At 34.0% G+C, this 23,582-nt stretch overlaps 1 protein-coding gene across 1 annotated transcript in view; it reads left to right on the top strand.

The window, feature by feature from the left end:
• The window catches only part of GRIK2 (glutamate ionotropic receptor kainate type subunit 2), a 310,527-nt gene that overhangs the window by 271,801 nt on the left and 15,144 nt on the right, over nt 1–23,582 (top strand). The window contains exons 14-15 of the mRNA XM_090135954.1: nt 4,822–5,047; nt 22,142–22,392. Coding sequence (XP_089992080.1) covers nt 4,822–5,047; nt 22,142–22,392 — 477 coding nt within the window. The remainder of the gene's footprint in view (nt 1–4,821; nt 5,048–22,141; nt 22,393–23,582) is intronic.

Genomic DNA, 23,582 nt, shown 5'->3' with positions numbered 1-23,582 from the left:
AAATAGTGAGGTAGTTCTGGGAGTCTGCCATTTTATTTCATGTAAAGATTGTCTCGGTTTTATTCACATGTATTGAATAGCAGTTCCAAATGCATAGGAACTGGGCTTCTGATTTATTTATTTATTTGGTATTTAATCTTAGTTACATTTAATCTTTCTTTTGTTATTACTGCTTCGTTTGTGTTAAATATTGCATGATTGTGAGCAAAGTTCATTGCACAATTGTACATTACATCTCAACGCTTTTAGAAGACAGTAAGTTGCATGCCATCGTAAAACAAATATCTTCATTAATGTATCAGTAATAAGCATTCTATACAGTCCCCTGTAGAAAAAGGTCAGAAATTGCCTACCACATTTTTACTGTACAATTGCTTAATCTTGTCTTGTATCATGAGGTATACTTCCCTGACCTTTGATCCTTGTTTATTTTGGCATTCACCCAACATCTTGATATTTTTCTATCCTCATATTCCAGTCTCACTGCTCAGATATTTCTTTCCTAGACAGTACTTCAGGGCACAATATTAACGTATTCCTAATAATGATTCTCCTGTTTTCAGCCTCACTTATATGCATAGCATCAGACTAACTTAAAGCCTTTGCCATACCTTCTTTTGTGATCTCTAATATGCATAGTTATCTTCCAATAGTCTTTAATTTAAGAACACTGAGAATTTTCACTGTGAGTATACTCTGAATGTCACTGTTAGAACTACAATTTTATGCACCAGGTATGTAATTTTTTTTAATTTGTTTAACCTTTTAATGTCCAACTTCTATGTTATTTAGTTCTCCTTTTTAATTCAGTGAAATTCAAATGTTGCAAGTCATAGGCAGCTTTCTTACTGTTCTGTATTATCTTCAACATTACTGAGGGAACACAGGCATGATAAATCATGTCATCACAGGTTATTTTATGCGGACATCATTTCCAGTTGATTTTGCATTAAGCTGGATGTTAAGGCATTGATTTCCAGTTAGATTACACAAAATGGTGAAGTAACTCAGAGAAAATAATCCACTTCCTTGATGGAGTATGTAAGTTGATTAACCAGACTGATTTGTGCACAGTGAAAGAAGATAGAAACATAATGTTTAAATCACAGCATCTGCTTCTATTGATATGAATGACACAGTCATAACCACCAGAAGCAAAATGTACATATTGGAGTGTCATTCTGTTTAGTTCAATGTCAAATGGGCTCCTGATGCTTTTGATTGTTCCAGCTTCTTGAGTTTAGTTAGTTGAATCTGCTGAGTAACTTTCCAAACACAGAGGAAAACCATTTGTGATGGTATTTTTCTGAATCAAATGCTTTGTTTTGTTTTGTTTTCTCAAATAAGTATTCTATGTTATACATAAAACAAATCTCTTTTATTATAGATTGTTTTTGTAAGAATTTCTAAATACCAGTTTGAATTTAAGTCACAAATAGGTAGGCTGTTTTCTCTGACATCATTTCAGTTCTGCCTTTTAGGGATGGAAGAACCATAGACTAGTAGATATCTTGAGTAGGAAGGGACTCACGAGGATCATTGAATTCAAATCCTGACTCTACACAGGACCACTCAAAATTCAAACCATACTTCTGAGAATGTTGTCCAAATTCTTCTTGAAATCTGTCAGGCTTGGTGCCATGACCACTGCCCTGGGAAGCCTGTTCCAGGGCCTGACCACTCACTAGTATAAAACCCTTTCTTAACAATCAACCTAATCCTCTCCTGATGCAGCTATATGCTGTTTCCTTGGGTCCTGTCACTGTCACCAGAGAGAAAAGTTCAGTGCCAGTCCATCCAGTCCCCTCATGAAGAAGCTATAGGCCACGATGAGGACTCCTCTCAGTCTCTTCTTCTCTGGGCTGAACAAGCCAAGTGACCTTAGCCACTCCTCATACATCTTTTCCTCTAAACCCTTCACCATCTTCGTAGCCCTTCTGTAGACGTTCTCTAGTAGTTTTACATCTTTCTTATATTGTGGTGCCCAAACCTGTACCCAGTGCTTGAGGTGAGGCCACACCAGCTCAGAGTACAGCAGGACAATCCCTTCCCTCACCTGACTGACAGTTCTGGGTCTCATGCACCCCAGGAAATGGTTGGCTCTTTTTCCTGCCAGGGCGCATGATTGGATTCAACTTGCTATCAACAAGAATCAACCCTCTTGTCCTCTAGTCCATACAAGTATAATTTGCCCCATCCCAGATGCAGAATCCAGCATTTGCTCTTCTAAAACTTCATGTGGTTGATGATTGTCCAGCCCTCTAATTTGTCATGATCTCCTTGCAAGGCCTCTCTACCCTCAAGGGAGTCATCAGATCCTCTCAATTTAAGGTCATCCACAAAATTACTTAATATATCTTCAAGTCCTGTATCCAAGTCACTAATGAAAACATTAAAGTGGAGTCATGTGGGACTCTAATAATGACTAGTTGCCAGCCTGATATAACCTCATTTACTATATCCTTTTGAACCTGACCTGTCAATGAACTGTTCAACCATCGTTATCTTTTTGTCTAGCTGTATTCTGGACATTTTGTCCAGAAGGATACTGTGAGAATCAGTACCAAAAGCCTTGCTGAAATCCAAAAAGAATACATCAACTGGCTTCCCCTGGTTACCTAGGTGGGTAACCTTTTAATAAAAGGAGATTTAACAAGGACTTCTCCCTGTGAACCTGTGTTGACTCTAACCAATGTGTGCATTCAGATGTATTTCAACATGTCCCATAATGATCTTCTCCATAATTTCATCTGGCACAAGTGATACTGACAGTATTGTAATTTTCAGGATCTTCTTTCTTTTTTAATTATTACAGCAAGCACACTACTATGCAGAAGCTCTCCTTGATTTTGTTTTGCTTGTGACTTCTCTTCCTTCTTTTTCAGAAGCATCATCCTAATTTATAAAGTTAATCATCATAATGAACACGTCTTGTCCTTGAGAGTGCTCTTTTTCCACATGCTTGTGTAGAGAGTAACCATACCTTTTGCTAACATATTTTTAACTTGGTAATGTTTTTTTACAACATAAGTGCAGAAATACTTATGTGCGTTCATTCTTACTTACTTTATTTTCTAGTATGGCTCTAACGTGATGTTTTCCCTCTCAGCATGTACCAGCGATGTATTTAACAGTTTACCCAAATTGTTTTCTCTGCAAATTCCTTGTATTACTCAGATATTGGCTTAAATATTTGCTTTCAGTAGTGGAATAAAGATTGTATGGTGAAAAATTAGATGATAATACAGGCAAAATTTTACAAACACTGGAAAACACTTATGTTCCTTTCTTTCTGCATTACATAGTAATGCAGAGCCAATGTGCATTGTTTAAAGTATCTTATTCTGCATATAGTGTAGTATTAAGTGCTTCAAAGAATTATTTGATTGAGAAAACAAACCCTATGAATAGAGGCTATATCTGTTTGGTCTTCTTAATTCTATGGATTCACAGTATCTTCTGAAGAAAAAAATGACTTCCTCTTTGATTGTTACTAAAACCTTTTATAGTCATTTGCATAACATTCAGTACAGGAATACTGTGTTCATGCAGAGTTCTAGAAGTCTTCCGTTTTGTTAGCATTGACACTAGAGTTAGTTCAAATGCTTGTTTTGCTAAGTCCTCAGGCAGACTGAAATAAGTCTTGGATTCTGTCCCAGCAGGGGACAAAGTTGTCTTTTTTTTTTTTCTTCCCCAAATAGATGTTCTTTTCATTCCACATACACTACTAATTCTCCTTTTGACAGATTTTATGGCTGCCAGTCAGTGGAACTTCAGAAAGGTTTGTAGTGTCAATCTTTGCCTAGTATCTCCACCAGAGCTGATGGCAAAGTTATGTTTAAGGCTGACATTAAAAGATGAAAGATGCCTGAAAGAGCTTTATTATACCAGTTTTCATACTGTATCTCTACATTTTATTTTCTATGCAAGATATAACTTTAATGAACTTTTTCTAATACATTTGAGTTTGGAACATTATTAAACACGTGGTGACAAATGTAATATGAAATGATCAAGTGTTCTAATGCCTTAATTTTATCTATCATTTATCATTATCTCTTACACAATACTTTACAAAAGTTCGGTTGCTTTTTTTTTGAAGCCGATGCGTAGAGAAAGGGAGTAACTCCCCTATAACTGTGCAGCAGCAATTTGTACCAAATTCTTGTCTTCTTTGTCTCTCTCTCATCCATAACACAATAGTGCATTGCATTCAGGGAATACTAAAGCAATAGATACATATTCAACTTTAGGACTTTTAGCGGTTATGTTTGTAATGGCAAATAAATATTACTAGAGTGTGGTAAATTGTATATTTGTTGCCTTCTTCCTCATGACTTTTTTTCTCCATACATTGCTGTCTGTAAGTGTTCTGATCACTGCTACACTGCGCAGTAGGTTTTTAAAAGTGCTCAAGAGTAGGTGAATGATTGAAATATGAGCGAATTTCAAATGTACTAGAATACAACAAATTCTCCCATGAAACTCACCAACACTGTTGATGAACTTGACTATATTAAAATCCTTAATAGTTTTTCACTGGCTTTAAAAACTTTTAGGTTTTCACTCTACACGAATAAAAGCGTGTACAGAATGAAAAATAGATTAACTATAAATATAATGCATTTTCTTGAGAATATGTCCATCTGCTTTGTTTTCCACAGATGAGATGAAATATATAGGCACTCTTACATTTGCTGTTGTAAAATCTGGCACATGCAATAAAATATGATATGAGAATAATGTGTAAGTTTGGAATTTGCATTCACTCTTAAACGTGTTTTATCTTTATTACTGTTCCATCTAATATTTGTCTTTCAGAAATCAAAAATCTCCACTTATGATAAGATGTGGGCCTTCATGAGTAGCAGGAGGCAATCAGTACTTGTTAAAAGCAATGAAGAAGGCATCCAGCGTGTGCTTACCTCTGACTACGCATTTTTAATGGAGTCGACAACCATTGAGTTTGTCACACAGCGGAACTGTAACCTAACACAGATTGGAGGCCTGATAGACTCAAAAGGTTATGGCGTGGGAACTCCCATGGGTAGGTTATATGTCAATTCATTGATTTCTCTTCATTAATCTTTGTTGCTGTAATAGAAAATCTCCAATATACTGTTGCTTTCTCTACATTACTAGCATTCCTTTCATTCTCTTTTTCCTGTCTAAAGAAAAACGCAACATATTTTACTAGCATTTATGGATTGTATTTTGTTATCTAAAAAAAAAAAACCAAAAACAGTTATTTGAAGAAATTGGCCATTTTTATATGATGATTCTCTAATATGATTCCTTCCATACCCTCAAAAATAACAAAATTACATTCCACAGCCCTGATACTTTTCAATATTTTCTAAATGTTGAACTCTGTTTAGATAATGAAGTGCTAGTATTTTTTCAAAATTTTCAGTAGCAAAAGCTGATGACATGAAGCATCTATGGTGAGATAGCTAAACACTAAGATTCTTAAAATAAGAGGAAAGATTCCATAGCATGCCTTCCATATGTGTATATATATATATATATGTATATATGTATGTATGTATGTATGTATGTATAATCTACAAACAGAAGAAATACTAAGTTAACTTTGTGACATATGCTTTTGCAAAACAATTCCAATTCAGTAAATATTATCTGAGTCAGGTGTTTCTGACTATGTACAAAAATTTGGCTGCAAAATTAGAAAACAACAACAAGAACTGGCTTCTAGAATCCATAGAATGAGATTCAGCAAGGACAGATGTTCTGAGTTCCGTTTGTCTGCAGTGACTATTGAAAGACATGAGCTGAAGATCCAGCTTTTGATTTCAGAATACATAGGGATACTGCCCAGTGATCCTACCTAATATTGTAATATTGTTCTGAAGATGTTTTTGCAAGACTGCTAATTGTTTTAAATTTAATTTTCAGGAGAACGAATTGTTTTGTTGTTAATATGAATATGCTTTATATGTGGGATTTTTTTTTTTTTTTCGCCACATAGTTCTTATACTTGTTTTTTATTTTATTTGTGTTAGTATTATATTAAACCATTGTGTGGGTAAAGTTGACTCTAATATTGTATATTAAGAACATGATAAGGAAGATTAAGTTATAAACATTACTGGAATATATTGCATAAAGGAGTATCCAGGAGTACAAAACATTTCATGTAAACTGTGAATATTTACTGAAACCTTAACATTGTTTTAATTTTAGTGATTTCGTAATTAGATATGCAATTGATATCTCCTGAAGAAATTATGATTCTGTTCATTTTGTCTTTGAACAATTAGTTGCTAGGCATTTAGTTTTAATGCATATGCCTTTTAAAAAAATCATATTCTATTGAGAAAACAAATGAAAAACAAACATAAAACCATAAGCAAACTTCTGGAGTGATCAGTAAAGATTTAGAGAAAAAAATAACTGGATGTAAACAGACAATTATGTCTCAGTAAGTAAACTGTCCTTTTGGCTTTGTATCCTACTTTATTCAAGAAGAACAGGCAGTAGTAGTACGTTTCTTCATTAACTTTAATTTGTATCAAAGACATTAACAATCTACAACAAGTAAAAAAAAAAAATGATCGGGGTCAAGAGAAACAACAGAGTTGTGAAAGGGGATCTGTTAGCTGACAGTTGTCTTGTGACCAAAACGAAACAAATAGAGGACACATAGGAATCAGAGATTACCAAAGGAGGGAAAAAGAAGACTTCAAACAGTGATAAACTAAAAAAAAAAAAAACCAAAAAATTAAAATATGACATGTAAAATAGGTGAGGCTTTCATAAAATAAGATCTAAATTAAGATTTTCATAAAAGATTTAAGGGTAAATTAAAACAGCATTTGGAGATTTATCAGGACAGCTGAGAATAAGAGATTAATTCTTCCTTTAGACAGTGCTTATAAAATGCTATCCAGACGTATGAACTAACATTTATAAATGGTTTGTATTCTCTGTATAAATGTGTAGTCTCAATAGAAGGAGACTAGGTTGTCTCTGCAATCATAAGGGAAATTTTAGGAAAAAAAAAAAAAAATCTATAGCGCCTGTCAGAATATTTTGTGAAATATATTGCTTTGCTGAAGCAAAAAGATATTACAAAGATGTGCATAATACAAAATTAAGCCATATTTATAATTAAACTCATTTCTACAGGAAAGATTAACTCCATAGTCTTTAAAGGACCTTTTGGCATAGTTAAATCTTGAGAAGTATATATTATTTTATGATTATGGAAGATGTTTATGAAGATATGAAATTGAGTGATATCTCTTTAGTCAATAATCCAAAGAGTAACTTGTAAAGTGCTTGAGAAACTGCAGGATAATGATTTCAAAACTAAGCACACATTACTGCTCATGCCTCTTTGGGAAGCTACTTGCAAGCACATCTCTGAGTAGAAAAATATGGAATTTCTTCAGATAGAGGCATCTTGTCTGAAAGCTACTGATGTCATCTTCCCAAATTTATAAAAACATCTGTTTTATCTCCTGGAATAGTGTATTGAAATGGCAGAAATATTTTCATGAAAGATCAACTCTGATCAATTCTGATCAATTCTGATCAATACGGTTGTTATAGACTTTATGCCAAATAAACTAGAATGAGTATGGTTACTTTTGCTGAACTATATCAAAGGAAGTTCCTTGATGGCTAGTAGAGAGAATATAATTTGCTTGAGTTCAGGAAGCTATGAAAAGGAGAAGTAAAAGCTTTCCTATCAGGAAAATATGCTAGTAGCTTATGATATAATAATTGTTTGGAAAATGCAAAACCCCCAAATATGGCAGCAGCTTAGAACACTGCAGTAAAAGTTTTACAATCAGAGATAGAAAATTGTATAAGATGAGGAGAAAAAAAAAAAAGAATGAAAGAAACAAACAAAAAACCAAACAGGAGTTCAGGAAGTATATGGGCATCAATTGTTTCCATGCAGTAAAGAAATGAAGTCTGGTTTAATCCTTTTAGAAGCTTTAGTATTGTGAAAGCTTTTGTGAAGTAAACAAAGTTTAGCATGCTGAAATATAGCCATGATATGGGAAATTGATACGCGTACTTTGAGTACATAGTAGAACTAGCACACACCTTTAAAATTAACAAAATTCACTGATGTTTGGAAGAGGTGTGAGACAGCATTGTTATGTTATCTTTGCTTTCAGCTTTATTTAACATGTCACACATGACACAAAAAAATAAGGTACAGACAATGAATTTGATAAGTTATAGATGGAATGACAACTCTCATGACTTACATTTACAAATTAAGGTAGCAGCTTTGTATACTTGAAATCTTGAAGTATAATGCATGAGATATTTCTGACAATAAATATGTAAATATGCATTATGTACAGTTAGATATTATAAGAAATACATATGTATTTATCTTAATGGTTGGAATTTGGCTTTGCGTGAGTATACACCTCAGCATCCAAAGTTGATATAAGTTTAAGGAAAGGAAGGAGAAAGAGGGGGAGGGGAAAAACAATGTAAAAATGAGAGGGAGGGAAAGACAGAAAAAGTATCAACCTGCTTGAGTATACAAAACAAGTTTACATTTAACGATAGATCCTTTAAAGTCATAATCACCTCCAGTAGTTTTAATTGTCCCATTTCTTCACCATGCATGACAAAGTTATTAAAAACTGAGTTTATTCCTGAAGGAATCCCAGCTGAATATATGTGTATGATACTTCCACGTACTCATAATCTTCTGATCAAACATAACAAACAAGTCCATTTGTTTTCAAAAAGACTTAGTCTATGCAGCAATATACATTTTATGCCTTACATGAACAGACCTGGTATGACTTGCATTTAGTCAACACAAAGTACTGTAAACCAGACTAATATTACGTGACAAATACTAGTTTCCATTCTTGGTATTTATTATCTATTTGAAGTGAACCACATGAAAGATTAGAAATTTAGCTTCCATGCACTCTATATTAAGGCAATTAATTTTTTTTTTTTTTTTTTTTTTTTTTTTTTTTGCTTTCAAATTGGAAGAAACATATTTTGAAATCATCTCTAGAAAAAAAAAAAAGCATGCACCTTTCAGACAAGGTGGTAGCTAAGACAAACGTGTGTGTGGAGATACATGCAAAGTAATATATTTGACATTATGAAACTGAAAAATTATGGGTGTAAGCAACCCTAATAAAAAACATTTATTCTAACTATTAAGAAATACAAAATAGTAAGGGGTCTTTGGGAGATAAGATTTACAGGAAAATAAATGGCACTCTTTATAATTTCTCGGTTGCAAAACATACTGAGTGGGATCTATTAAATAACACTCTTCACTTCTACTAGTTGATGACTTTTCTCTTGTTGTGATCAAACTATGTCTCTTCTTACCACAGCATACTGTTATTCTTATCCCTGATCATTCCATGATGATAGACTATCAAGATGTCCTGAAAGAAAAAGCTAGGAAGGGTATAAGGTACATATCACATGTCCCTTTATGATATGGAGGTACTTCACTGTACTTGGAGAGAAAATAAAACTTTCAAGACACGAATGAAATTAAACAGTATATTTTTGGGTCAAGATAAAAATGTATTTTTGGGGTCAACATACAAACATGATTAGCAACAAACACTTCATCATCAAACTAAGTTTCATGGAATTACTCATTGAACAAAGCTGCAATAACCTGGAAACCAGATTCAAGTATTATTTTTTTTTTCATGTAAATATATCTCCACACTCTGTATTTATATATTTGCAACAGAAAGCTGACAGCTGCTGTGATACAAACAAGTCATTCCTTGCATGTCAAAAAGTTTCCAGCAGAGATTCATTGGCCATGGGCACTAGATATTTGCATAGCCACTTAAGTTCATAGAATGGAACAAAATTTCTAGGTTTTTATGTTGTATTGATTCAAAGGTGCCATTCTTAAAGAAGTTGTCTTTACTGTAAATCCTAATGTGCAGAGGTTTCACACTGATAGACAGCTAAGTTACACCGTGCCACTCTCTCCCTCCTCAATAGAGTATGGTGAAAAAGTCTCAGACTAATATAAATAAAGGGACATCATTTAGCAATTACTGTCATGGGCAAAACAGATTCAGCATAGAGAGACTGATTTAATTTATTGCTTATTACTAGTAGACTAGATCAGTAAGAACTAAAGCAAGCTAATTATAAATATATAAAATATCCTGAGTTGGAAAGGGACCCACAAGGATCATCAAGTCCAACTTTTTTTCTGAGAGCATTGTCCAAATTAGGCTTACTATTAGGCTAACTGGCATTACCACAGCCCTGGGGATCCTCTTCAAGTACCTAACCATCCTCTTGGTCAAGAACCTTTTCCTATTTCTCAACCTGCCCCTCCTGACACAACTCCTTTGGGTCTCTCACTGTCAACAGAGAGAGAAGATCAGCACCTGCCCCTCCCCTTTCCTTGTGCAGAAGCTGTAGATCTGAGGCTGAACAAAGCCAGAGACTTCAGCCATTCCTCACATCTTGCACTCCACATCTTTCACTGCTTCTGTTGCCCAAACAACATCTTCTCCCACCCATTCCCTTCTACATATGTAGGAAGGAATGGGGGCTGTGGTCAGTCCTAAAATCCTCATGTCTGCCGTTCCTCCGCGGTCGCTCTCTGCCCCTGCTTCAGGTGGCTCCCTCCCGCAATGCTGTCCTTCCCGACTGATCCCACGTGGCCTTCCCACAGGATGCAGCTCTCCCAGCACCGCATCAACACGACTCCGTACCGTGCCACCCTTCGGGCACTGCTCCACACGGGTCCCTGCAGTTGCGGTTCCACCGCGGGCTGCTCCCCGCGGGCTGCAGATTATGTCCGGGCCGCTCTTGCAGGGTATCCATGGGACAGCGGTTCGTCCCTTCCTTCCATCTGCTCTCGCAGAGCGCACCCGGCGTCGCTCACGGCTCAGCTCTGGCGACGGCAGTCCCTTTGGAGCAGCTGGAGCTGGCTCTGCTCTCACATGGGCAGCGCTGGGCTCTGCTCACAGAGCCCATCCCTGCAGCTCCCCGCTACCAAATCCTGACGCGTAACCGTTGTGGGTTTTTTGTTGTTTGCTTCTGTGAAAAAACTTTGTTTACAATATATTTTTTCTCTTAAAGAAGAAAACATATTTTTTTCTTAAAAATATCCCACATTTGCCCAACTTCCGTATGACTTCCAAAAAGTTTCTTTGTTGGACTTATATAATGTGCAATTCACTGATATGATATACAGATCACTTGCACACAAAAATGTATTTATGTAGTCTTGCACAATGTAATTTAATTCAACATTTTTTTGCTTAGGAAATAAAATCTTTTATTTTTGAGCCAAATATATGGTTGTCTTTCTCACTCTATTTTTTTTTTTTTTTAATCTTTTCTGAATTTCAGTCAGTTGTGTAGCAAGTAATTAAAATGCTGTTTGGATAAGTGTGTTTTGAAGACTGTAGTATTCATGTAATTTCATCAGACATAGAATCTAAAAAGAGAATTTCACACTCCACCCCTTTAAATTAAAGAGTTCATTAAAAAAAAAAAAAATGTTTTCAGGCAGTAATTTATGATCTGCTATTTCACATCTTCTCTTTGACTTCATGAATTATTCATATATTTCTAAGCCATTACTAAATGCACCTACAACACTCTTCTTCCTACCCAGTGAGAAGCTGCTGGATTCAAATAGAATTTAAACAAATAGCATAATCAGCAAATGTGTAACAGTTATCATGTTGCATCCTACAGCACTGGAGGTTATCTGATTTGTGAACATTACTTGTATTTCTTAGGAGTGACCTAAAAAAAATACTCAGTAAAAGTTTATTTTTCATAATATTGAATTTTTTTAGTTGACCTAACCACAGCCTTAATGCACGTATTTTACAAAATATTTCATTACATGCCATTTTTTAAGTGTTTCCAAATATAGAAAGATTTAAATAGAGGCACAGTGGGGTATATAAATTGCTTAAGAACAAAAGCTTTTAAAATACACTTGAAATTTCAAAGACTAAAACAAATGTTTTTAGAAAAAAAAAAAAAAAGGCAATTAAATTAAATTACTCTCATTTCCCAAATATAAAGAGGACATTTAAAAATAATATTATGAAAATGATCTCAAAACAGCCTCCTTTATTCTCCTTTCAGAATCCTTTCAGAATTTGTTCAGCCTGCTCTCTTGCTTCATTTATCATTCTAGTCAGAGGTTTGCAGCTTTCTTTTGTAATCAACCAAAAATTAGTTTACATACAAAGCTTGTCTGTAAAGTAAAAATTGGAGTAAATGCTTTGTAAGTAATAGTACTTCATTATCTTATAAATGTGTAGGATCTTGCCTCCACAGTGTTGTCTCACTTTAAAAAGACCAAAGCCTTAAATTCTACAGCTGTATGTCTGAAATAAATTTTTCTCTCTGAGCAGTTTTTACATCCAGGTTAATGTTTCGAAGAAGTGCCAATGTTTTTCAGAAAGAGATCTATTATGTTATTACGTATTTAGAACATAGTGATGCTAGAAATTTTTCCTGCTCTAGGTGCATGCAACTGTGACAAGATGAAGTCCAGCTTGACCAAGATTAAAGTATGAAACTCCTGAAATTTTATAAAAAAGAATTGAAGGTACAGTTGTCCATAGTCAAACATAGTCAAACATTATATAAAAGCTGCTAAAGTAGGGAACAGTCTATTCTTTAAGCTCTGAGTGAATGAGGATATATAGTATAGTTATCCTGCAATTAACCTCTTCTGAAGATTCTGAAGATAAAGATTATTTGGGTGTCTTTTTTTTTTTCTTACATTTTCCTTCCCCCCCCTCCCCCCCGTTGATGCTTTTATTCTAAGAGAATGTTGTAAAACTCCCTGAAAGAGTTTTGAGCAGAATTCTTATTTCAATCACTGAGTGCCCATGGCTTTATTTGAGTGTTCCCAATGTCTCTTAGTGTAGGGAGTGTCATCAGGCTGATCACATTATTCTAATTCTTGCTAGTGCTCAGTTTTGACAGTTTTTGTCTTGTTGGTTACAAGATGAAGTTCTCTCCCTTACTTCCAATTACTTTCAGGAGACAGATTTGCAGAAAAGAAATGACATTTTTTTCCTCTAAAGAAGCATTGAAAAATAAAAAAGGCATGCCATTTTAATCTGTAAAATATCTGAGTAAGAAAGCAAAGCTGAGATTTCAGACATTTTAAACTGACATAGGGCACTTGCATTTTGCAAAAACTGAAAATGATGTGAGCTGGTTTAGTAACTTAAACTTGCAAAATAGTTTACCTTTTTTTCATACACTTAATTTACTTTGTGCTAATCTGCCTACACACTAATGAGGCCAGGTGAGCCCTAGTCATGTAGAAAGGAAAAAGTGGACAGCATGCCATCTGAGATGTGGAAATGGAATTGGAGTTTCTGCACAGCTAACTATTACACACACTGAGTCTAAAGACAGTCCTGAGACCATTCCCTGTTTTGTGATAGCTGCAGAAGGTACCATAGATCTTTCAGTGGCAGAAAAAAAAAAAAGAAAAAAAAAAGTTTTAATTTAGAAGTAATAAGAAGGAGGCAAGAGAAATGATAAAAAGCTGTAAAAAGCAATTTTACGTATAAAAAAAAAACAAAACACCTTATCTAATTCCCCTCCCAGTTATCCTATGTTAAACTTTGTAGAACTTGAGCAGTGTAGCTTTCATTCCCCTGTCAACAACTGACACTGATCACTTTACTGAAAAATTCCCTTCAAAACATTTGTGCATTTGGTAGTCAGCAATTAACGTAGATCATAATTTTGCACATTTGTTCCAGGAGAAACAAGGAAGGTTTTTTGTGTTTCTGTTACTTCAGAAATATTGCACAATTTCATAAATTCCAAAGCATGCAATTTCTTATTTTTTTTACATTACTTAATTTTCCTATAGAAATATTAGTAAAGGAAAATGAATGTGCTAAGCTCCCTGGATACAATTAGTAAGACCTTGCTTTGCTTCTGCTCCTTCAGTAAGTCAGCTGTGCCTGACCCTGTTAGGTAGACAAGTCCATCTTTGTATAAATATATTTGTTTAAAAACAAAACCAAACAACACTCCCAAAAAGGAAGAAACAGATAAGAATAGCTGAGGAACCTTTCAAAAAGCAGACAGGTCCAATATTGTAAGGAATAAAGATGTAAATAATATATAAATTTAGCCCCTAATATTGTTAACAGTACAATATCATATCTGAAATACCAAAAAGTTCAGATGCTTAAAAAGTGTTGATTTGCACTGGTGAAAGTATATTCCTGTATGGAGCCAGGAGTTGGACTCGATGATCCTTCTGAGTGCCTTCCAACTTGGTATATTTTATGATTCTATGATGCCTTTGTAAAGTACTAATTCTAACAGTTTACATTGGCTTTCAATTTAATCATTCCTGAGATTTCCGACTCTGCAGATATTTCCTGTTTATTTTATATGGCACACTGGAGATATCAGAGCTTGTCTACTGTCTATTCTAAAGTACTGATGATGTAAAAAAAAAAAAAAAAGCATCTTACAATTGGGATGCTATCTACTTATTATGTGTGCATATCTATTTATGTTTGCATTATACTTTCTTAGATAAATTTTGAATAAGAGGTGTAATGAATACTGTCTTTGCACTCTAAATTTCACTACTAAGAGTATAAACTTTGTCCCTTGCCTATAGTTTTCAAAATCTAAAGCACTACAAAACAAAAGAGAGAAAATACAAAAGCCAAACAATAATAAAAATGAATGAACCCCCTCCGACCTTCCTAATTTCTAAGCTATGATAAATTGAGTATCTCACTTGGTTTTATTGTTAAAATCCTCTAGTTCTCTTGAAGCTACTTATTAACATCAGGCTATACAAATTATATAATATGAGCATTTTTTTACCAGGCCTTGGAGACTTGAGATTTAAACAGATCTGTCTTTATAGGAATAAACATGAAGCCATATACCAAGACAGGAGGCCTTTTTCTTCTGCTTGCCTGCACTTAATCTGTAATTGTTCATATAATTTGTACTGTAATATTAGTCACTTTTACATGTATAAAACTGCAGTTCTTCAGTTCTTTCATAACTAAGACAAATTAATGTATTTGTCTTCATTAGCTGAACATTCAGGAAGAAATAGATGCCTATTATTTATTTTTATGCAGGTCAAACAATGTACTGAAACTAATTTGAGAATTTCAACTGCTTGAGCAGTTAATTTATTGTTGCTGAAATATATGATTGTGTAGCTAACATATTTGATGAAAGAACTGCATTTTTATAGTTACCTCAGAAGTATGAATGTGTTGAGGCATGGTAGGAGACATTAATAAAGGATTTCCAAAGCACTCGATTTACACTACTTATTATGAGCAGACTCAGAGAAGTGGAGCTTTGAGTAGGATTTTATTGGACAGATGTAGCTGAAGCAAAGACATTATTCAAACTTCAGTAGCGGCTAGGACCTCATGTATGTGCTGCATTGTCAAAGACTCATCTACTTACATAAAATGTCTCTGTTCTGGTATATCACCACCTAAATAGAAACAAACTACTGTGTTGCATCCCAGCACGTAATGTTTACATGTTTGGGGGTTTTCTTGTTCTGTAAAAACTGCAGCATCAACTCTTAATTGCATCTGTCTCACATTTCCTGAATAAATATTGCTCCTCCTCTCCTTGTCTGCCAAAGTCCTTTAGTATAATTGCAATGCTTTCAGGCTATACTGAGGAACATGTGATAACTGAAATCATATTGCCCACTGCCTTTCTGAAAGCTGCAGGAGAGGAGAGAGAGGGTACTGTTCTGCTAGGGGTAGAAAAAAGTCTTAAAGTGGATCTTATCCATGTGAGTAAATACTTGATGGTGAAAATAGTGTGGACAAAGCCAGACTTTTTTCCCTGTCACCTTGCACCAAGACAAGAGACATTTTGGACAAACTGAACAAACAATGAACAAACGAAAAAAACCCCTACAACAGAAAACTTCTTTACAGTGAGGATGGTTGGATACTGGAACAGACTGAAAGTTTGCTGAGAGAGGCATTCAAGATAATCTTTAAGGTCTGATTAAGGTCTTTAAAGCTGATTCTGTGAACTCAGCTGAACAACCTGCTATGGACAAGCTGCTGTTCCAGCTAGACACTCTCCACTGGTCACTTCCAAATTTCTGCCTTTCACAGTACTGAAGTGGAATATTTTTGCAATGAAAGTATTTCAAACTTTCTAATTATAGAGTCAAGATTGTTCTCTTTGAACAATGACTTGAATTTGTACACAAAAATGTGTGCAAATTCCTGGCTGTCATTTATTTAGACCCAAGCACATTACATTTTTTGCACACAAATGATTACTTTGTAACGGAAAAGAAATTTGAAACTGAAAATTCTTCATAAATCTGAATTCTTCCTATCTCATCTATTCACACTTTTAAGGATAGAATTCAGAACATTAGCTAGGATAAATGACAAGAGTAGCACTGTGACTTTAAATCGGTCATGGTGTCTTACAGACAGAAAACACAGTAAGTGAAACTCTGGAGGCCTATACAATAGCCAGTGTTTTTAAGCACTCTGAATATTTGAGGATTCTTATTCTCACTTGAGGAATACAGCTGATGTCTCCTATGTCTCCATTTTCCAAAGGTCCTCCAAGAGCAGACTGTCTTGCTTCATTAGTCACTTATGCCATGTAACTGGGGAAGAGAAATCTGCATGGAAAACAAAAGAGACAGCTTTTCTTATTTACTGGGAGGATTAAACTGAAAAAACTGGCTTGCTTCACTTCACTTAACATTATAAATTTAATTTGTTTTCAAAGCTGCATTTCACAAAATCACAAAATGGTTGAGTTTGAAAGATACCTCAGGAGGTCATCTGCTCCACTCTGCTCAAGTAGGCCACCTGGAGCCAGTTGCACAGGACAACATCTAGATGGCTTTTGAATATCTCACATCCATTCCATAATGTAATATGCTGATAGCTGGCTTTTTCTATACTCTTAAAAATACCAGGCTAATTGATATTGTGTAAGTGGCTTGCTTTGCATCTGAGGAAATCTTCTTAGTGGCATTATTTTTATTCATTTGTTTGTTTGTTTGTTTATTTGTTCATTTATTATGTTGAGAGCTCAGGACATGAACATCCTTCAATGTCTGGTTGATGAGCCTTTCTCATTCATTTGGAATTGATTAAAAGTCTGAAATTGAGATAAAGAAGGATCTTCTCCCTTTTTGAGTTTGCAGGAAATACTACGTTTTCTTTTGATTCATTGCTTCACTTGTCATGTGCTGCTTGTTTTCTATTACTGCCAAAGAATTTCAGTCCATCAAATACACAACTATTGCAGTAGCATTTTACTCCATAATATGGAAATAGTATTCAGTGATCCCAAAGAATGGGAAAATTACTTGATTTTTATAGTGGATCCAGGAGCTGTGAATTGTCAAAATTGCTCACTTTCTTCAGATGTTGATTGGTAACTTCTGAATCCACAGGCAGGAGGGACAAACCAAACTGTGCTGACTCTTCTTTATTACTTCTCTTTCATGCCAGTTAGAGAGGATTTTGTGCTAGAGAGAAAAACTGCCTGTGACTTTCAGAATAAAAACAGTTCTGTGGAGCTAAAGTGCTTCTACTATACCCACTGCCCCTGAGCTGCATAGGAGAGGAATCTCTCCTATAGCATGTTGTAAATTTGGCTGACAGCCTTTATTACTGAGTGCTGAGTACGCTACATATTCCTGGAATGTGTTTCAGGGCTGGTGATACATGAGGCCCTGCATCAGTTAGGAGTTTTTCTGTGGTTCTTCATAGGCTAAGCATCTATTCAGTTCATGATGAAAATAAACAAGCTACTGATTATGATAGTATATTCCTAGGTAATTTCTTCTTGCTTAGACAAAGAAAAAATAGAACATTAAATAATGTTACAAGATAAAACAGTTAGTCTTGTTTATAATAACAAGGGAAATACAGCAGCAACAAAAGAGGCTATAAATGATATAGAACTCGTCAAATTGGATTTTTCTGTCTAGTAAATGAAAATTAATATGTAAGTAAGTCACATGGGCACAAACTTTCAAATTTCAAATATCAAACAATTTACAGCAATTTCTCATTATAAAATTCACCTAGAACAATGAAACAAACAAGTTCCTGTTTCAACAGTTTTTAATGAGTTTGTGAAGTGCTACCATTCCTTTTTATTTGTTTTGGGCCAAATTCAGTTCTGTAAGTCCCAGTTCCAAATCCTTTTACCTGTAATTGGAAATAAATAAATAAATAAATAAATAGTCAGAAGATTTAATTAAATTATAACCTAGCAAGAAGTATTCCAAAGATCAGCCAATTCAGCAAGATTCTAATATATTAATCTATATACAGTGAAGTCTCAATATATCAAAATTATGTGTTCATAAGTCGTGACTAAATATCTAACTATGTGCATAAATCTTTATGTGCTGTGACTTCAGGGAAGCAAAGTTATCTAAATATAACTTCAGTATTTCTGAGACTTTGTTATCTTAGCTTGGTATAGATACTTCAGACAGAATTTTATACACATTTTCATTTACATTTAAAATTTTCAAGTTATTACAAATTATTGTATTCCTCATTCATTTTGTCGATGACAGGTATTAAGGTCTCCATAAACTGTGTAAATAGAGAGAGCGTATTAAAATTCTTCCAGCAGAAATTCTCACTCCTATAGACTGTAACTAAAGTGAGTCCAGCAAATATTGTATAATTTTCCCTGTAGTCCCACTAATGCTAGTTTATCATGGGGATGGTTCATGGAGTCAATAGAGAAAAGAAGAAAGAAAACCTGGGGAAGAAGGGAAAGAATAAGCCTGATATTTCCATACAGCTTCTCTTTTTCTTACACAGTCAATGGAAAATTGTATTTTATCTTTTTTCTTGAGGTTAGGATGTAGTTTTAAATATCTTGGTGTCTGTATGGCTGCTTCCTGTCCATGCCCAAGTAATTCTCCATGCACAAATTAGTAAGATTTTTTTCAACAGTAAGTCATTTAATTGACATGAGGTTCGCATTTCTGTACATGAAAATTAACATTACTTGTGCTTTCTTTGAATCTGAGATTTTACTCTCATTTAATTAATTTATTTTTTGTAATTTCTGCTTTATTACTCCATTCTTCCATTCTTCCAGATACTATATTTATTTTTCACGTATCTACATATGCATTTGTCAAGGAGTATACCAGTTTCTGTTTTTATTTTTATCTTTATTTTTACATTTTATTTTTTCTCTCTGAACACTGAAGTCTCTTCAGTGAAGTGTTTTGCATTAAAAACACACAAGCAGGACATGACCTTCATGCAATACTTCATGAAATGGTTTAATTCATCTTTCACTTGTGATAGGAACAATGGTGAAAATTACCAATAAAATTACAGAACATTTGATTTTTGCTTGTAGACATTTTTCATTTCTGCAAGGAAAACTGCAGTTTTAAATGTGTAATGTGGATGCTTCGTACATATTCTCATCCACTGATCAGACCATGAAACTTTTAGCCATTTCAGGGTCTTCTGAGTTTACTTTTTCCAAATATCAGCTGTCTAGGTTTAATAGACCTAACCTAGACTGTTGTAAAATGAGAATCAATGCATTTATATAATTGTGAATCTTTTAGTAAAAGAATGGAATTGTAAAAATGAATGCATGCTAGTTTTTTTCAAAGGTAGAATATTTAAAATATTTAACAACATAATCAGTATATCATGTTGCGTATCCAAAATTAATTCTTACTTATAATATTACTATTTTTAAGATGAGCCAAATGCACCAAATGCAAATACTGCTGTAAGAAAACCTTGTAATCTGTTGACTACCCAAATATTTGTCTAAATTTTTGCAAATCGCCAACAGAAAGTGATGCAAAAGTTGTTGAACTGAGTCACTATTCAGATGCATGTTTTAAAAATAATCCTTATAAACTTAGCTAATTGTAGACAGGATTATCCTGTGCTTTATGATTTCTGATTATGAATTCCTCTGTTAGTTCATTTTTAAGTACTTAGAAAGGACTAGAATTTGTATTTTTACAAAACTGGGACTCAGAATGCATAAATACATGAAAAATAGATGGTAGTACCTATATACTGAAAACAAGAGAGTGGAAACCTAATGCAAATCAGTTTAACTAAGAAGTATCTTATCAGATCAGGATATGGTTTAAACTGAGTTCAAAATTATCTCTCAGAAGCTAGTGTTATTTAAGTTGTACTCTTGTTAAATATTTGTAGGATGTGTAGTACTCCTTGGGCTCTTGTGAACAAATCACTTTCCTTCTTTGATCTGTATAAAGACAAGTGTCAAGAGTAGGGTTTTACAGAGTTTCAGAACAATCAAGGTGTCTGAAACTGTATAACATAGGATCCTGTGTGCACAAGAAAGCACAAAGGAGTTTGTTTTTCCTTCTCTCTGCTTCCTTATAGTCCTGTGTAAACATAATGTAGCTCCTAGCATAGAATGTTCCTTTTTTCTAAGCAGAGATTATAAAAACTCAAATTCTTGCAACTTTACTTTGAGGCCTTTGAGACCTTCCTACCTTTTATTTTGAAATTAAGGAAAAGCCCATAATATTTTGTAATGAATGGTCTTTCAGTGTTTTATTTCCATGCTGCCTCAACAATTTTTTGCAGTTAGATATATTCTCATGACAAGTTCTAAATATGCAGTAATAAATTGAGTACTTTGTGAAAAGAGACCCCCCCCCCCCCCCCCCAATACCATATTTATCAGAATCTAAAAGTACAAAATATTCTATGAATGTTTTCATTCAGCTCTTTCAGAATTAATGAATATATATGAAATAGTGAAATGTCTCAGTATTATCTATCTAAAAGGATTCTGAGAATTTTTTAAAGGTATCAAATGAATGAAAACACTTTGTATTATTCATCCAAAGGAAACACTGTAAAAATGATAGTGAATCAGTAACACTGTTATGACAGGAAGGATGAGGAATTCTTTGTAGAACTGCATTCATGACATATGAAAAAAGGGGGTGCCATGATTTTTCATCTAATCTTTATTTTATTTTATTCTATTTATTTATTATTATTATCCACCCCCTCCTTCCCCTGGGATTTCTTATCCAATTTAGTGGGAAGTCTTTTTTTCTTGTTTTTGAAGGAGGAGAAGAAAAATGATGGCTTTGTTGTTTCCTTAAACATTGCATAAATCTTAGCACAGAAAAATCATTTCTAACTGATATGATTTACTCTCTAACATTCAGAATAGTAAAGCTTTTTCCAGTGATATTATTCAGTAATTAATGTAGATTTTAAAGTACTCATTGAAAAATCCTGTGCGCTGTATAAAGGAGAGCAGATGACATATGAAGATACGACACTACTCTGTGAACTGCTCTTTGAAATACTGAAATGTTTTAAAGCAGCAAAATTTTCACATCTTATTAAAATATTAGATTATGAGAAAGAAGTAGCCTACATTAAAAATATGAAAATTTACATCCTTGTTATTCAGACACTTTATCTTTCTGAATGAGCTGCTTGCTTCCTGGCAGTGCTAATAAGTATTTAGATGGTATCATGTCTGACAATCTATCAAATAGACCTTTGCGGCCTTGTCCGGAAGCATAAGCTGATGTTTCTATATTTTATAATAAAATAATGATAATATAAAGTGTTTGTTAGGTATCAGACTTTGGATCTTTTGATTAGCTTTAGGGTAGCAAACTAAAGCAACAGCCTATAGGTTTGTATTAAAGAATATATACTGCAGCATAATCAAAAGCCTGTTTTATTCATCCATTCATTCATTCATTCATTCATTCATTCATTCATTCATTTATTTATTTATTTATAATATTACTCTTTGACTGGATTTAATAGTCTAATAGATCATAGGCTTGAATGTGGTAGGACTTACTTCATCAGTATTTTTCTGGCTTACAGGAAACACCTGTTTTGGATCAAGTTTTGCGCATATATACTCATATGTGCATGCAGTTTTGCATTTGTATGACCAGAGTGATTAGACTTAGATGTACATGGCTGTCTCATAAGTGTTATTATCTGTAAAGAAGAGGATATTATCTTTTGTTCTGTAGCACTGCATTTCTTTTATTCTTATCAAAAGTAAATTTCTTTAAAATATATGCCACAGTGTATGATCTCTGTGATCTTTTTAGGTTCCCCATATAGAGACAAGATCACTATAGCAATTCTACAGCTGCAAGAGGAAGGAAAACTTCACATGATGAAAGAGAAATGGTGGAGAGGCAATGGCTGCCCAGAGGAGGAAAGCAAAGAGGCCAGTGCTTTGGGAGTCCAAAATATTGGAGGAATCTTTATTGTCCTGGCAGCAGGATTGGTGCTTTCTGTCTTCGTGGCAGTTGGGGAGTTTTTGTACAAATCCAAAAAAAATGCCCAGTTGGAAAAGGTAAATACTGTACTTTCCTATTTTATTTTTATTTATTGTCTACTTAAATAAAATTTAAAACATTTTATAGCCAAATGAAGGTGCATATTGATTGTTTATCATATAATACAGTATTTCTATAACAAAGGATCACAGCAAAGTACCCAAAGTCTTACATTTACAGCTTTTAATTTGTGTTCAATATGTTTAATTGTAGCCAGCTTTCAGGACAAGTGACTATTTCTCCTCTTATTCAAGCCTGAAAAAAGACAGCTTTTTACTCCTGGAAGTTCACTGCAGTTAATTTTATGGATGAAGAAGAAATCTGAAACTGTAATGGGAAACAAATTAAACTACAGATAATTCTGATTTTCAAAAGACAAAACTGTCTGTAGCTCAAAGTCAAACTATAAAAATGTGTCTATAGAAATGTCCTTTCTGAAGTTTATACTCAAAAAGTTGTCCTGGTAGCATCTGGAAAAGTTTACATCAGCTTAATTTTTTGTGGGTTTACTGCTGGTCATAATATAATGAAATCTGTAATTTCAAACTGACTGGTTTTGAAAGTTCTATTTTTTTCTGTACTTCTGTATTTCCATTATCAAAATATTGTATTGTGCCAATACTAGTAGTATCTTTTTGAAATTCTTAGCTGAAATTACAAACTTTGCATAGAAAATAATCATCCCAGTATATGCCCATGTTTAAAACTAAACTCAAACTATATATTTTATTGCTATGACATGATCTGAATTTTTCAAATGGAGAGGAACTGTTGTTTTTAACTAGGTGTTAACTTATTGTTGTTCAAATTTTGAGGAGCTTGTGACCTATGGTAGTTTCTTTTTAGTAAAATCAGATGTAAATCCAACAGATATATTTATATTTTTCCAGATGCTACTGGTGAATTTTTATAACTTGAATTATTACTCATAAAATTTAAGATTTGTCTCAATTTCGCTTAAGGCCACCATGCAAGTGTCTTTTAATTTATATCTTGTTAAAAAGACATGTTTTCTAATATTTACTGTGTGAGGCTGCGTGAGGTCACAAGGTCCTAAACACAGTTTGAACATGGGTACATGCTATTAAAATGATAAAGGACCATTGAGATCCTTTTCTTTATGATGCTTCAGGCTCATTCATTTCTGTTAATGTGTTATTTGAATGTTATATTTCTGAAATGAAATTGTGAGGGAAAAGATAACAAA

Source organism: Phasianus colchicus, chromosome 2, assembly GCF_987193195.1.
Source record: "Phasianus colchicus chromosome 2, bPhaCol1.hap1.1, whole genome shotgun sequence".
Lineage (NCBI taxonomy): Eukaryota > Metazoa > Chordata > Aves > Galliformes > Phasianidae > Phasianus > Phasianus colchicus.
This window is presented reverse-complemented; position numbering and strand designations above follow the sequence as displayed.